The sequence below is a fragment of the Chiloscyllium punctatum genome, chromosome 1 (genome assembly GCF_047496795.1).
Source record: "Chiloscyllium punctatum isolate Juve2018m chromosome 1, sChiPun1.3, whole genome shotgun sequence".
Taxonomy (NCBI): Eukaryota; Metazoa; Chordata; class Chondrichthyes; order Orectolobiformes; family Hemiscylliidae; genus Chiloscyllium; species Chiloscyllium punctatum.
This window is the reverse complement of record NC_092739.1, coordinates 64,213,585-64,230,021: the sequence shown is the minus strand read 5'-3', so window position 1 is coordinate 64,230,021 and position 16,437 is coordinate 64,213,585. Positions and strand designations below refer to the sequence as shown.

Below are 16,437 nucleotides of genomic sequence, written 5' to 3'. Positions count from 1 at the left end.
CGGGCCTGACGGGATATATCCTAGGATTATGTGGGAAGCAAGAGAGGAAATTGCAGTACCATTGGCAATGATCTTCTCGTCTTCACTGGCAACGGGGGTGGTACCAGGGGACTGGAGAGTAGTGAATGTTGTGCCCCTGTTCAAAAAAGGGAATAGGGATAACCCCGGGAATTACAGGCCAGTTAGTCTTACTTCTGTGGTAGGCAAAGTAATGGAAAGGGTACTGAGGGATAGGATTTACAAGTATCTGGAAAGACACTGCTTGATTAGGGACAGCCAGCACGGATTTGTGAAGGGTAGGTCTTGCCTTACAAGTCTTATTGAATTCTTCGAGGAGGTGACCAAGCATGTGGATGAGGGTAGAGCAGTGGATGTAGTGTACATGGATTTTAGTAAGGCATTTGATAAGGTTCCCCATGGTAGGGTTATGCGGAAAGTCAGGAGGCATGGGATAGAGGGAAATTTGGCCAATTGGATAGAAAACTGGCTAACCGGTCGAAGGCAGAGAGTGGTGGTAGATGGTAAATATTCAGCATGGAGCCCAGTTACAAGTGGAGTTCCGCAGGGATCAGTTCTGGGTCCTCTGCTGTTTGTAATTTTTATTAATGACTTAGATGAGGGAGTCGAAGGGTGGGTCAGTAAATTTGCAGATGATACGAAGATAGGTGGAGTTGTGGACAGTGAGGAGGGCTGTTGTCGGCTGCAGAGGGACTTAGGTATGATGCAGAGCTGGGCTGAGGAGTGGCAGATGGAGTTCAACCCTGCCAAGTGTGAGGTTGTCCATTTTGGAAGAACAAATAAGAATGCGGAATACATGGTTAATGGTAGGGTTCTTAGTCAGGTGGAGGAACAGAGGGATCTTGGGGTCTATGTACATAGATCTTTGAAGGTTGCCACTCAGGTGGATAGAGTTTGTAAGAAGGCCTATGGAGTATTATCGTTCATTAGCAGAGGGATTGAATTCAAGAGTCGTGAAGTGATGTTGCAGCTGTACAGGACATTGGTTAGGCCACAGTTGGAGTACTGTGTGCAGTTCTGGTCGCCTCACTTTAGGAAAGATGTGGAAGCTTTGGAGAGGGTGCAGAGAAGATTTACCAGGATGTTGCCTGGAATGGAGAGTAGGTCGTACGAGGATAGGTTGAGAGTTCTCCGCCTTTTCTCGTTGGAACGGCGAAGGATAAGGGGTGACTTGAGAGAGGTTTATAAGATGATCAGAGGAATAGATAGAGTAGACAGTCAGAAACTTTTTCCCCGGGTACAACAGAGTGTTACAAGGGGACATAAATTTAAGGTGAAGGGTGGAAGGTATAGGGGAGATGTCAGGGGTGGGTTCTTTACCCAGAGAGTGGTGGGGGCATGGAATGCGCTGCCCGTGGGAGTGGTAGAGTCAGAATCATTGGCGACCTTTAAGCGGCATTTGGATAGGTACATGGATGGGTGCTTAATCTAGGTTAGAAGTTCGGCACAACATCGTGGTCCAAAGGGCCTGTTCTGTGCTGTATTGTTCTATGTTCTATGTTCAATTCCATCATGACTGATCATGCAATCTCAGTATCCCACCTCCACTTTCACTTCATATTTCTTGATCTCTTGAACTGCAAAGGTCACGTTCAGCTCCCTCTTGAATATATCTAACGAACTGGCCCCAGCAGTTTCAGTTGGTAGAGAATTCCAGAGGTTCACAACTCTGAGTGAAGGAATTCTTCCTCATGTCAGTCCTGAATGGCTTACCCCTTATTTTTAGACTGTGAGCCCTAGTTTAGATCAAGCACTAAACAGAGGCTCATCTGTATCCTCAAGTGAACAGAAGAGATTAGGAGGTCATAATGCAGAGAGGAGCAGGGATGTGTTAACCAGTTTTTATCTGCCCATCAACATCACAAAAACCAATTATCTGATCATACGATGCATTGCAGTCTCTGGGAGCTGTTGTGTACAGTTTAGCTGCCACACTTCCTGCGTGACAATATAAAGCACTTTCAAATGTTCTGAAGTTGTAAGTAAAAATTATTTCTTCCTTTGATTTTGTTTATTCAGCAATGCTAGTATCCCTATGGTTGCAACTAATAAAGGTAACTGTAAATTTGACCTGGAATCTTCACTGGGGAATCCCTCAAATTGATTGATTTTTGGTTGATAAGGGTATCAAGGGATATGGGGCAAAAATGGATGAATGGTGTTTGGTCCCAGATCAGCCGTGATCCTATTGAATAGAAGAAGAGGCCTGAGGAGCGAACTGACCTACTCCTGTTTGAATTGACCTGCTGCACAAAGAGGGGTGTTCACTTACTGGTTTTGTTCAAGGTTTTCAATAAATATGTCTAATTTTCAATTGTTCCTCTCATTGTCCTCACAGCTGTCAGCACTGAGATTGAGAAACCCAGTGAGAAGAGAGATGTCTTATTGCTGGTAGAAAAAGGAAGGTAGAGAATTAGTTTAAATTATCTTTATTCCAGGTACATCTGTGAGATCTTTTGCATGCATGAAATATCCAAAAACTTATAAATATGCTGTGTTGCTGTAGGACATTTTTATTATCAATTTTAATGTAAAATGACAAGGCTGGGACAGAATTAAAGGCCTCTGGATAATCAGTTGTATTATTTTCAAATGTTTTAGTGTTTTAAAAAAATTGCCCATTATTTTAGGAAATTGCAAATGATCATGTTTTAAAAATAAATTTATGAAATCCATTTACAACCAACACTTTATAATTGCTTTGGTATTCAGTTAATACCTATTCATATTTTAGTGTTCTGTGGCTGATATTAATCCTTGAGCTCCTGTATTCTGGGAGTAACACATTAAGACTGTCAAATCCCTTCATTTAGATTACTGCCTTGATGTACCCAGATACATTGTTAATTTATGCTGACTATTTTTCTTCATTAATCAGTTGTTAATTATTCTATGACATATTTGCAATTGGGAACAGGGTTTCAGTTTCAGGTGCACCAAAATGCAGAATGTTTTTCAGGCTTTTAAAACATCCAAACAAAAAAATCTATATATAAGACCAGCTATTAAAGCCATTTGCGGTGTTTTAATAATCTGGTTATTCACAAGTAATAGACTAGAGACTAAATAAAACTGTTCATTCTTGTGATAAATCCACTTACAGCTGTATTAATGCAGTTGCACCGGGTTATGATTCAAGGTTGAAAGAAGTGTGCATTTTAAAAAATGTATTCTTTTGTGGGGTGTGAGAGTCACTGGATGGCCAATATTTATTGTCCATCCCTCGAGAAGGTGGTGGTGAGCTGCCTTCTTGAACTGCTGCAATCCACCTGCTGTGGGTTGACCCACAATGCCATTAGGGAGGGAATTCCAGTGCATATGAAAATGCTGTCTGATTCTGTGTTCAGATATGTAGAAAGGAGTTTGGCAGCAACTTCAGGAAAAGGTAAAAACTGAAAATAAATTCTTAAAACAAGAAGATGCCTTCCTGGCATCCTGGCCAGTATTTATCTCTCAGTCAACGTCACAAAAACAGCTTCTCTGGTCATGTTATTTGTTGTTTGTGGTACCTTGCTGCCTTCCCCCTTTTCTCAAGTTGCTGCTTCAACTCTTTTTTTAATATCTGAACATAAAATCAAATAAGATATTCAAATTGGCTTGAGTGGTACTTAGTGCAACTTTATAAATTCAACTACAAATAGGTTTATTCTAAGCATAATCATTTTAAACAACTGATGTCTGGTCCACAAACTCTGAATAGCCAAATTTTAAATAACTGATGATGGTTTTGAGAACAAGCTTTTTTTTTTCTTTAATTTACTCATAGGATGTAGGGATCTCTGGCTAAGCCAGCATTTATTGCCCATCCCCAGTTGCCCAGAGGGTTGTTGTGGGTCTGGACTCACATGTAGGCCAGATCCAGTAATAAAATCCTGACAGCGCAGGTAGAAACCATTCAGCCTCGGGTCTGCACCAACCTTCTGAAGAGTGACATACCTCCACACTCTATCCCCGTTATTTCCCATGGCTAATCCACCTAGCCTGAACATTCCTGGACACCACGCTACATTTTTAGCATTGCTAATCCACCTTATGTGCACATTTTTGGATTGTGGGAGGAATTTGGAGCGTCCAGCCAAAACCCACACAGACACAGGGAGAACATGCATATTTCACACATACGGTCACCTAAGGTTGGAATCAAACCCAGGTCCCTAGCACTGTGAGACAGCAGTACTAATCACTCTGTCACCAGGAAGAGTGAGAGATTTCCTTCCTAAAGGAGATTTGTGAACCACATGGGTTTTTCCTGACAATCAACATTGGCTTCCTGGTCATCTTTAGACCCTTGATTCCAGATTCTTTATTGAATTCAGATTCCACTACCAGTTATGGCAGGATTGAACCCAAGTCCCCATAACATTACCTGAGTTTCTGGATTGATAGTCTAGCAGTAATAGACCTGTTACCTTTGCCACTCTCGTAACTAAACAAAATAAAGCTTTAAAAATATGGTTCTTCATGTCTTTGCGCCCAAAACAAAAACATTTGATTGTTTAATCACCTTGAGGGAAAACCAATGTGTAGTTAACAGAAAGCCATAATGTGGATGGGCATTGGTTTTGTGGATAGAGCCACCATCCATGCATTTTTTTTAAACTGGCTGAAAGTTTCACTGAGTATTAGTTACACCGGACATTTCTCTATTATCTATTACAACGGCTTGGCCAGTTTCATGGCAAATTCAGTTTTTTTTAAAATATACAATCTTGCAGAAACTTGTCTTCTAAATGTCAACATATCATCACAGAATAGTGACCACTAGAATCTTTTAGAAAAGGCAGTGGCATCAAAACTGAATCAGATCTGAGTCAAATTGTTATCCACGAGGGGAGTATGGGATGAAGTGTGGTGCAGTATGTAGTAATGAGGACAGGAAAGAATTCACAAAGATGACCAAATGAGATAGTGGAACAATAAACCTTTTAATGGAACTGGTTTCCTGGGGCCAGCAATTTTACAACTTATTTCAATACTGGCCCCATGTTTGCAGACAGGAAAGACATTCTGGAACCTGGCTGTGATTTATTGCACAAAAGTGGCTTAGGAGAGGTTCCACCTGATGAACTGGACACAAATTAAGATGAACTTTACATTTTTTTCTCAAGATAGAGGTATGTCTTTAAATAAAATAATTTCCTTGGTTTATAAATAATTTGAAACACCTAAAACTTCAAATTGAGATAATTGCACTCTGTTTGCTCCTATTCCATTATTGCTATTATTTTGTAAGGTGTGGAAATACATCATTCATTTGGACGGATGCCTGTGTCTGTAGAAGCTAGTTGTTTTCCAACCACAGCTGTTATGGCAAATGTCAGCCAGGATGTTCAATCTGGTTGATATATGATGGCATGCATGACAAAAAATGTTATTTGTGTTTTCAACACTGCATGGAATTAACTCTCGGTGAATTCTTCAGGAATGAAAGCTCAAAATGTTAGTATCTAATTTGTTTTATTTTACAAATGGATAAACTGGCTGAATTGTAGAGCTACCGTTTCACCTGCAGGTTTGGCTGGTTAGTTTGCTGTTGTTATTATCCTCCCAAAGTAGAACCAAACCAAACTGAAACAAGAGGACCACTTTGTCAAGGACTAAAAGTTTGTTCTAACCTTGCAGAACATTGTACATCCATGGTCACACAAAGCTGGATTTCACAGCTTGGCACACAGCCATCAGGAAAGCAGCAGGTACAGATGGTAATGCTCTCCGAGACCAGCAGCTCAGCAGAAATGACATTCCCATCATTGTGGACAGCTGCATAGCGTTTGTTACACAGTATGGTAAGCAAGCTCATTCTACACGGTGTCACCACAAGTCACACAGATCTGCTTCTTTAATGCCAGAAGCAATTCTATCCATATGTTTTGTAGTTTTGAAATATTTTGTTTGACAAATGTGGCAACAGATTTTAATATAAGCTGTTTCTATTGTGATGGCTGTAAGTGGCAGATTGTAAGGTTCATTTTGGACATCGGACCATCTCGTCCAGATAGTTTAATTTGGCCCTCAAATGCCTGAACATTTTTCTTTTCAATTTTCAACAACTTATTCATCATATTTCCTGCAAATAGCTGTAAATTCAGCAGTCTAGAAGGAGGAGAGATGAGTGATATAAAATTTTGAATTGTCAATATTGCTCTAAAGGTAACTGTATTAAATTGTAGAGTAGACTCAATGGACTATATTGTTTGTGTGTATGTGTCTGTATTTTGGGTTAATTTCTATCTGCTATAGTTCCAGCTTGCCTCACCTTGTGGCTGAGTTACCCCAGCTGCCTCACAGCACCAGAGACCCAGATTTGATTGCCCCCTCGGGTGACAATCTGTGGGAAGTTTGTACATTCTCCCTGTGTCTGCATCAATTTCCTCCCACAGTCCAAAGAAGTGCCATTTAGATGGAGATAGGAAATGCAGGTTTACAGGGATAGGTTAAGGGGATGGGGAGGTAGATGGGTCTGGGTGGGATGCTGTTTGGAGGGTCGGTGTTCTGAATAGCCTTCTTCCACACTGTAGAGATTCTATGATTCAAACCATGTTGTCTTGAGATAATAAATCAAAATTCTAGAAATCCTAGTTTCCTTCATGTGGATAATTTGATCATTTTGATTTTGTGAACTTCTTTAGTCATCCAAGTGAGAGCTGTCGCTCACATGGAAAAGTGGAAGACTGGGCTAGACAAGTTGCTTTATGGCACGAAGGTATCCTATCAGGCCATTGTGTTTGTGAGGTATTCCCACACTGTGCATGGTCAACCCATTCTGCCCGAACAAGCTTCAGAGCTGCTTAAAACCAATTTTGTATTTTATTTCCTGAACCATTTTTTTCCACTTTGTCCATTCCCTGTGTCACATAAATAGAATCATAGTCATAGAGATGTACAGCACGGAAACAGATCCTTCAGTCCAACTCATCCACACAGACCAGATATCCTAATCTAATCTGGTCCCATTTGTCAGCATTTGGCCCATATCCCGCTAAACCCTTCCTATTCATGTACCATCCTGATGCCTTTTAAATGTTGTAATTGTACCAACCTCCACCACTTCCTGTTTTTTACTTCTTGATCTCTCAAAGTTAAGTCTCCCACTGTCTCACATTAATGTCACACCTGCCATTTAACCCTCTTCTATTTTCCATTGAAGCATTTTATTGAACATTCCATTCTAATTTGTTTCTCTTTGACGTTCAATTCCCTCCCCTCTGGTCTGTTCATGTTTAAAATGTTCATTTTAATACTGACAGTCCTGTGATAATCATTAGTAGGTTTTCAGCATAATTCTTTGTTCACTCAGGATTATCCAGTGAATGTTGTCTAACTGCAGACTCCCGACTATTGCTGGACACTGTGCTTTGCAATTTATGAGTGTGTGCTGGTTGATATGGTCTGTGCCATGATTATTGCAAGCAACCAAAGGATAGGCTATTTGATACAATCCACCAGTCCCTAGGGCACTATCTCTGGCAATGTATCAATCAATCAGAGTGCATTTGCCCACCAACAGCACTCTTCTCTCAGAATAAATCTTGGTTGTCCCCTTGAAGTGGTATTCTTGTGAAATGTCTTGATGAGTGCAAGATGAAAATCTTCAACAAATTGTGCCATTTTCAATAATATTCGATATTTTTAATTGTTGAAAGAATTTTGGATTTTTTTTAACAGAAGGTATTGTTTTCTTTTTCATGCTTTTTCTTTTATTTTTGTTGACATAAGTCTGAGGACTTCCGTTGCTATGTGGAACACTATGTGGTAGTTGTAAGGGAAGGGGTGGTGTCTGTGCAAGCATGATTTGGCACTAAGTTACGGTAGAGGCATAGCTTGGTATATGAGCAAGAAAGCATGGAGTGTGGGAGGATTGGCATAGCCTGGCATAGAAATTATGAATGGGAATGTGGGTGGACTGAGGAAATGACATGATATTGTTTGGAATGGATGAGACATGGGGATTATGTGGGGAGATGCAGGGTGGAGTGGACTTTTATTTTTCATTTTTTACTTTGAAATGTTGGAGACAGGGCCAGATCGCTAAGGTTAGCCTATCAGTCACACTCCCTCTGCACCCAGCCACCTTCACAGTTCTTCTTGGGCTACCTGTCTTGAATTCTAATTCAGAATCTTCCACCTCAACCTGGAAATCAAAACAGCAGTTATTTCAAAGGTTAAGTCCATGGACCCTGCAGTTTTCCCATTATGGGAAGTGAAAATCCAGGTCAGAGTAACATTTCAGTCTGGCAGCCTTTTATGAAGTCTGGAAAACATTAGACATCAAATAGGTTTATTCAGTACAAAGACAAATAAAAGGGGTCATTAGGAAAGAACAAAAGGAATCTTAATGATAAGTCACAATGAATTGTCTTGATGAAACTGCCAAAGATCAAAAGTTTATATATTTCTTCTGGCCAAAATGTAAGTGAGAAAGTACTTTCCTTTTAAACTTCAGAAGTGATAACTAATTTTATGCATTGATACTGTCTGACTTTGGTGCTCAGTATTTTAGCACAAGCCTTTAGGACAGTGCCTTTATCACTTGAACATATCAATGCAGTCATGCTATGAACCTTTATTTAACACAGACATTTCTAAATGTCTGTTGCACGGAGTCTTTAATTTTACTTTGCTAAATACAAAGCATTCTATTTTGTGTTTGATGAAATCCAACTCATTCATTTTTAGGTCTTGGCAGTGAAGCGATTTACCAAAAAGGTGGCACATCGTCACGGGTTAATCTGCTTCTGGATCAGTTTCGAAAAGATGCCAGAAATGTGAAGCTCAGAATTGGGGAACATCAGCTGGGTGATGTCACAGACACAATGAAGAGATTTCTGTTCGAAATTGATGATGCTCTACTCACCAAAGAATTGTATCCATATTGGTTATCTGCATTAGGTAATACAAAACATTTATTTACTTTACCTCTTTTTTGCAATGTGAAAAAAACGAATGATGCCTTATTCCATAAAGATGATCTTAATAGGACATAGAGATACATTCGACAAACAAAACTGGTGATGGACTAAATCTCTACTAATATTATTAGTCAACTGCCACAAATTTCACCAGTTGCATGATATGTTAAATGCTTGTATGAACACTATAAAACATTTCCTGCCATCAACTGCATCCAGTACAACTAATCATGATATACTTTAGCAAAATTCTTCCTTCCTTAAAACGTAGACAATGCTGAGAAGAGTCACAAAGCCAAAACCTTTTGACTTACACTCATCAGGATGGGACACAAGAAAGTTGTCTTTGAAAAGGAACTTCAATTTATGCATACATGAGAAGATAGTGCTAATTGGTTTGAATGTAGTTGGCTGGAAGGAAATAGCATGAGATTAAAAAAAGACATAACCCTCGATTCCAAGGTTTAATTTATTATGGACATATGTGTCCATATTTGTTTAAGGTACTAATTTCTACAGCAGGATCGAAAAATCAGATTCATACTTTATCTATAGGCTCTTCTGGGAACAATTTCTTTGCTCACGAGTAGCTTTCTTGTCAGATATTGTTGAGTTAGCGTTATATTCTTGTGTGGGAGCCAGTTAGCTCAGTTGGCAGGACAGCTGCCTTGTAATACAGAAGAACATCAACAGTTTGGGTTCAGGTGCCACACTGGCTGAGGTCCATGAATGTCCATCAAATGCTTTTTTGATCTTTCCCCTTTCCTGAGGCTTTGTGACGCTCAGGTTAAACCACCAACAGTCTCTCTCTAATGCAAGAATAGATGGATTCTGGGTAATCCAAGATGGAGGATGGGAAAAAGTTCTGGCTGTAACAGGCTGCTCCGTCTTTGAGGTACTTTAGGTGTTAGAGGTAATTTCCTCAAATTCCGGGAGCAGCAGTTACTGTTTTATATACTGTTGCATTGTTTGGAACTTCGAAGATAAAAAAGTCAAAACAACAGCACTTTTAAAAGGAAGAGGAACAGATAAAGGCAGCACGTGGTCAGGCAGTGCAGGAGAGAGAGAGAGAGAGGGAGAGAGAAAAAAGATTCATACTGTTCCCTGACACAGCAGTGAACCTGCGCAGTGACTGCCTTTGCTGTTTGAATTCATATATTGTTGGACATCGGAGTACATCTGGGAACACTAACAAACAGTGAAATTCACAACTGTTCTTGGAAGAATCTGGGAGAGGTCACAGCACAGAGACAGATAAGTGAATACTTTTAAGTGTGGTCTTACAGTAAGTCTGCAGTAATGAGTAGACTGGGTTCTTTCTTGATTAAATTTAAAAATATAAGTCATAATTATTAAGTTAGCCTGGAGCAGTGTTTTGTAGAGAAATAAGACCGTGCTATTTTCTGGGTCTGTAAATTGAAAGAAGCAAAAATGGCCTTGAGTAGATTGGTATGCTCTCCTTGTTGGATGTGGGAGTTTCGAGAGGGTTTATGGGTTACTGAGGATTATATCTGCAATAAATGCCATTGGTTGCGAATCGTATCAGAGTAAATGGATCGATTGGAGAATCAGTTAGAGGCAATGAAGAATTTACAAGAGCATGGGGTTGTGATGGATGGAAGTTATAGGATGGAAGAAAAGTTGCAGATGCAGTCACATAGTTGGGTTAATTCCAGAAAAGATAAGAGAGGTGGGCAGTTAGTGCAGGAGTCTTCTGTGGCTATCCCCATTTCAAACAAGTATGCCTTTTAGGAAAATATGCTGGATGATGGATTCTCAGGGGAATGTAGCACGAACAGTCAAAATTATGGGACCGAGACTGGCTCCAATGCAATGAGAGGAACATCAGGTTCCAAGAGATCAATTGTGTTAGGGGACTCTCTAGTCCGAAGCACAGACAGACGTTTCTGTGGCCAGCAGCAAAAAAGTCAGAATGGTGTGTTGATTCTCTGGTGCCAGGATTAAGGGTGTCAGAGAGGGTACAGAATGCTCTCACGGGGGAGAGGGCCCAGCAGGAGGTCATTGTCCACATTGGAACCAACGACATAGGAAGGGAAAAGGATGAGATTCTGAAGGGAAAAATATAAAGAGTTAGGCAGGAATTTAAAAAGGAGATCCTTAAGAATAGTAATATCTGGATTACTCCTGGTGCTGCGAGCTAGTGAGGGTAGGAATAGGAGGATAGAGCAAATGAATGCATGGCTGAGGAGCTGGTGTATAGGAGAAGGATTCACATTTTTGGATCATTGCAATCTCTTCTGGTGTAGAAGTGACCTGTACAAGAAGGACAGGTTGCACCTGGGTTGGAAGGGGACTAATATTCTGGCAGGGAGATTTGCTAGAGCTGCTCAGGAGGATTTAAACTAGGAAAGTGGGGGGAGGGACCCAAGGAGATAGTGAGGAAAAAGATCAATCTGAGATTGGTACAGTTGAGAAAAGAAGCGAGTCAAACAGTCAGGGCAGGCAGGAACAAAGCAGCGAACAAGATACGACTGATAGATTAAACTGCATTTATTTCAATGCAAGGGGCCTAACAGAGAAGGCAGATGAGCTCAGGGCATGGTTAGGAACATGGGACTGGGCTATCATAACAATTACAGAAACATGGCTCAGGGATGGGCAAGACTGGCAGCTTAATGTTCCTGGATACAAATGCTACAGGAAGGATAGAAAGGGAGGCAAGAGAGGAGAGGGAGTGGCATTTTTGATAAGGGATAGCATTACAGCTGTACTTAGGGAGGATATTCCCACAAATACATCTAGGGACGTTATTTGGGTTGAACTGAGAAATAAGAAATGGATGATCACCTTATTGGGATTGTATTATAGACCCCCTAATAGTCAGTGGGAAATTAATAAGCAAATTTGTAAGGAGATCTAATTTATCAGAAAGAATAATAGGGTGGTTATGGTAGGGGATTTAAACTTTCCAAACATAGACTGGGACTACCATGGTGTTAAAGGTTTCGATGGAGAGGAATTTGTTAAGTGTGTACAAGAAAAATTTTCTGATTCAGTATGTGGATGTACCTACTAGAGAAGGTGCAAAACTTGATCTACTCTTGGGAAATAAGGCAGGGCAGGTGACTGAGGTGTCAGTGGGGGAGCACTTTGGGACCAGCGACCATAATTCTATTTGTTTTAAAATAGTGATGGAAAAGGATAGACCAGATCTAAAAGTTGAAGTTCTAAATTGGAGAAAGGCCAATTTTGACAGTATTAGGCAAGAACTTTCGAAAGCTGATTAGAGGCAGACGGTTGCAGGTAAAGGGACGGCTGGAAAATGGGAAGCCTTCAGAAATGAGATAACAACAATCCAGAGAAAATATATTCCTGTCAGGGTGAAAGGGAAGGCTGGTAGGTATAGGGAATGCTGGATGTCTAAAGAAATTGAGGGTTTGGTTAAGAAAAAGAAGGAAGCATATGTCAGGTATAGACAGGACAGATCGAGTGAATCCTGAAAAGAGTATAAAGGAAGTTGGAGTATACTTAAGAGGGAAATCAGGAGGGCAAAAAGGGGACATGAGATAGCTTTGGCAAATTGAGTTAAGGCAAATCCAAAGGGTTTTTACAAAGACATTAAGGACAAAAGGGTAACTAGGGAGAGAATAGGGTCCCTCAAAGATCAGCAAGGCGGCCTTTGTGTGGAGCCACAGAAAATGGGGGAGATACTAAATGAATATTTTGCATCAGTGTTTACTGTGGAAAAGGATATGGAAGATATAGACTGTAGGGAAATAGATGGTGACATCTTGAAAGATGTCAGCATTACAGAGGAGGAAGTACTCGATGTCTTGAAATGCATAAAAGTAGATAAGTCCCCAGAACCTGATCAGATGTACCTTACAACTCTGAGAAGCTAGGGAAGTGATTGCTGGGTATTTGTATCATTGATAGTCACAGGTGAGGTGCCGGAAGATTGGAGGTTGGCTAACTTGGTGCCACTGTTTAAGAAAAGTGGTAAGGACATGCCAGAGAACTATAGACCAGTGAGCCTGACGTCGGTGGTGGGCAAAATGTTGGAAGGAATCCTGAGGGACAGGATGTACATGTATTTGAAAGGCAAGGACTGATTAGGGACAGTCAACATGGCTTTTTGCATGGGAAATCATGTCTCACAAACTCGATTGAGTTTTTTGAAGAAGTAACAAAGAGGATTGATGAAAGCAGAGCGGTGAACATCATCTATATGGACTTCAGTAAGGCGTTTGACAAGGTTCCCCATGGTTAGCAAGGTTAGATCTCATGGAGTATAGGGAGAACTAGCCATTTGGATACAGAACTGGCTCGAAGGTGGAAGACAGGGTGGTGGTGGAGGGTTATTTTTCAGACTGGAGGCCTGTGACCAGTGGAGTGCCGCAAGGATCGGTGCTGAGTCCACCATTTTTCAACAGTTATATAAATGATTTGGATATGAGCATAAAAGGTACTGTTAGTAAGTTTGCTCCAAAGTTGGAGGTGTAGTGGACAGTGAAGATTACAACGGGAATTGATCAAATGGGCCAATGGACTGCGAAGTGGCAGTTGGAGTTTAATTTAGATAAATGCAAGGTACTGCATTTTGGGAAAGCAAATCTGAGCCAGACTTATACACTGAATGGTAAGGTGTTAGGGAGTGTTGCAGAACAAAGACACCTTGGAGTGCAGGTTCATAGCTCCTTGAAAGTAGAATTGCAGGTTGTTAGGATAGTGAAAGAAAGCTTTTGGTATGCTTTCCTTTATTGGTTAGAGCATTGAGTAGAGGAGTTGCGGCTGTATAGGCCATTGTTGGAATATTGCATGTAATTCTGGTCTCCTTCCTATTGGAAGGGTATTGTGAAACTTGAAAAGATTCAGAGAAGATTTACAAGGATGTTGCCAGGGTTGGAGAATTTGAGCTATGTGAAGAGGTTGAATAGGCTGGGGCTGTTTTCCCTGGAATGTCTGCAGCTGAGGGGTGACCTAATAGAGGTTGAGAAAATCATGAGGGGCATGGATAGGATAAATAAAGTCTTTTCCCTGGGTTGGGGGAGTCCAGAACTAGAGGGCATAGGTTTAGGGTGAGAGGGGTAAGATATAAAAGAGACCTAAGGGGCAACTTTTCACGCAGCAGGTGGTATGTGTATGGAATGAGCTTCCAAGGAAGTGGTGGAGGCTGGTACAATTGCAACATTTAAAAGGCACCTGGATGGGTTTTTGAATAGGAAGGGTTTGGAGGGATATGGACTGGGTGCTGGCAGGCAGGGCTAGCAGTTGGAATAGCTGATTGGCATGGACGGGATAGACCGAAGGGTCTGTTTCCATGCTGTGTATCTCTATGACTATGACTCTTTAACAGCACTATGATCACCTGGGACTATGGTGAATACTTATACTGTTGTGTACTCAGTAAGTTATGAAGATGCTCTTAGTATTGTCAGATCATAAATATGTTAGAGAACAACATTTTACGCAGGTTTTGTTTCTTCACACGCATATATGCATGATATAGGGGATGTTTTAAACAGGAGTTGTCTTTCGACATTTAGTTGTAAATGGTTAAACGTAGCGAAAATGCAAGGCTATCAAGAACTGAAAACAACAGAAACTCAGCAGGTCTGAATGAATCTGTTCAGACAAAGCAGAGTTAACATTTCAAACCTTCCTTTGGAACTGAACTCCAGTCTGGAGTTAACTCTGCTTTCTCTCCACAGATGCTGCCAGACCAGCTGAGTTTCTTCATCAATTTCAGATTTTGTGTTAGATTCCCAGCATTGGCATTTCTGTTTTATTTTAAATGAGAAAGCTTCTCCAACTCATTAACTGTGCATGAAGCTGGTTATATGCAAATACCTGGGAGAGAGAGGTCACCGATTAGCATGTGCTAATTGCCCAATTGGAATGATATTAAAATATACTTGTCAGTGCTGGGGTGGGTCTCTTAAAATTCTGGAAACTAAGCTGTTGATGGAGCTGACTAAAACTCAAGGAGTAGTGCAATAAAAGCTCGGTGTTGCTGTCCGACCTGTTCATGGAAATTTGTGTTCACAGTTATTTGTTTACTCTTTACACTTTGAAGTTCTTCTGAATCATGAATGGTGCTTTTACTGACCTCCAGTTGGGTGCAATATGAGCAGTAGCAACAGTTTACTGTCCTACAGGAGACAAAGGAACAAATCTATGAGTCCATTGACACAATGGATGATAAGCACATCGACAGTAATTTGTATTTATTGAACGCTTTTTCTTTTACATGATGTGGTATTCCTTTTACTAACATTGTCAAGCAAAGTAGAACACTGAACCTCATAAAGCACCATTCGGAGTGATGATCAAAAATGTAATCAAGGGGATTAGTTTTAGTGAGCGTCTTAAAGATGAAAACAGATTGGAGAAATTAAAGGGAAAAGATATAGGAGCTACTGGATAAATCTATGAAAGCTCAGGTCTAGACAGCTAAAAGCAAGGTTGGTAGTGGTCAATTAGTTAAGCGTAAAGAAGTAGAAGAGTACAGGTATGTTGGAGGATTGGAAATGTTGCAGTGCTCAGGATGTACTAGGTCAAGAAGAAAGTTGAAATCTGATTGTCAATGCTATGAATTTAAAATGTGCAATCAAGTTGATTCCCAGTTCTGCAATGAGGGCACAGATTACCAGGTGACTTCATGGGAATAGGGCACAAGCAGTTTTTGAATAATCCTACTGCAGGCATAATGTTTGGAAGACTAGCCAACAATTGAGATGGGAATTAACAAGGGTCATTGTTACATCAGGATCATCCAGAATTCAACAAAACATTTCTCCCTCACTTTGAACAAACTATTAAAAGCTTCAAATTCTTTGACATTCACCCTTTAAATACAAGAGTTTGGATTACATCATCAGGTCATCCAGTTTATATCAGACTAAAACTTGAAATGGTAACAAAGTGATGCAGAGAGAAACATTGACGTTTTTTAATATTGTGATATTGGACCCTCACAATCACACTCTCAAAGCTGTCTTAGCCCAGCAAAAATCTGCAAAGTGTGACAATTGTTGCAAGTGCTACCTTATGCTCACATAAAGGCCAAGTCTGGGAATTTTTGCCCAAATTTCCTTTCGTTTTTTTCATGGTTCATCATTTGTTACAAACCAGTAATTCAGCTGGTGTCTGGAACTAGAAAATCTGCTTCACATCAGCAAACCTTTAATTGACATCTATCAGGTGACAGTCAAGAGTAGACTGAGGTAGCCAGAACTTGAGCCCTGGGAGAAGATATAGGCAAAACTACATTCCTCTATGAAAGAATTCATTTTATTAGTCCACTAATGGACATCATCAGAAGACTGCACTTTTTATTACACTTGCATGTCATTAGAGCTGTTACTTGATTTACCTGTTTTGTGTCTTGTGCTAGGAGCAATAGCATCAAAAATGATTTTAATGTAACATAAATATCACAGACAGCTCCTTATGTTATTATGTTTACTGACTTCTGTTTGCCCAGTTTCAGATAACTGCACTCTGCATTTCATTAATTCTAATCAGTCTCTGATGCCTGAGAAATTGC

General features: G+C 40.4%; 1 protein-coding gene across 7 annotated transcripts in view; it reads left to right on the top strand.

Annotated features, from left to right (window-relative positions):
- Positions 1-16,437, top strand: part of arap2 (ArfGAP with RhoGAP domain, ankyrin repeat and PH domain 2) — a 320,143-nt gene that overhangs the window by 223,583 nt on the left and 80,123 nt on the right. For all 7 annotated transcript variants that reach the window (XM_072566652.1, XM_072566631.1, XM_072566592.1 and 4 more), the window contains 3 exons: positions 2,357-2,423; positions 5,641-5,804; positions 8,695-8,907. In XM_072566652.1, the coding sequence (XP_072422753.1) occupies positions 2,357-2,423; positions 5,641-5,804; positions 8,695-8,907 (444 nt within the window). The remainder of the gene's footprint in view (positions 1-2,356; positions 2,424-5,640; positions 5,805-8,694; positions 8,908-16,437) is intronic.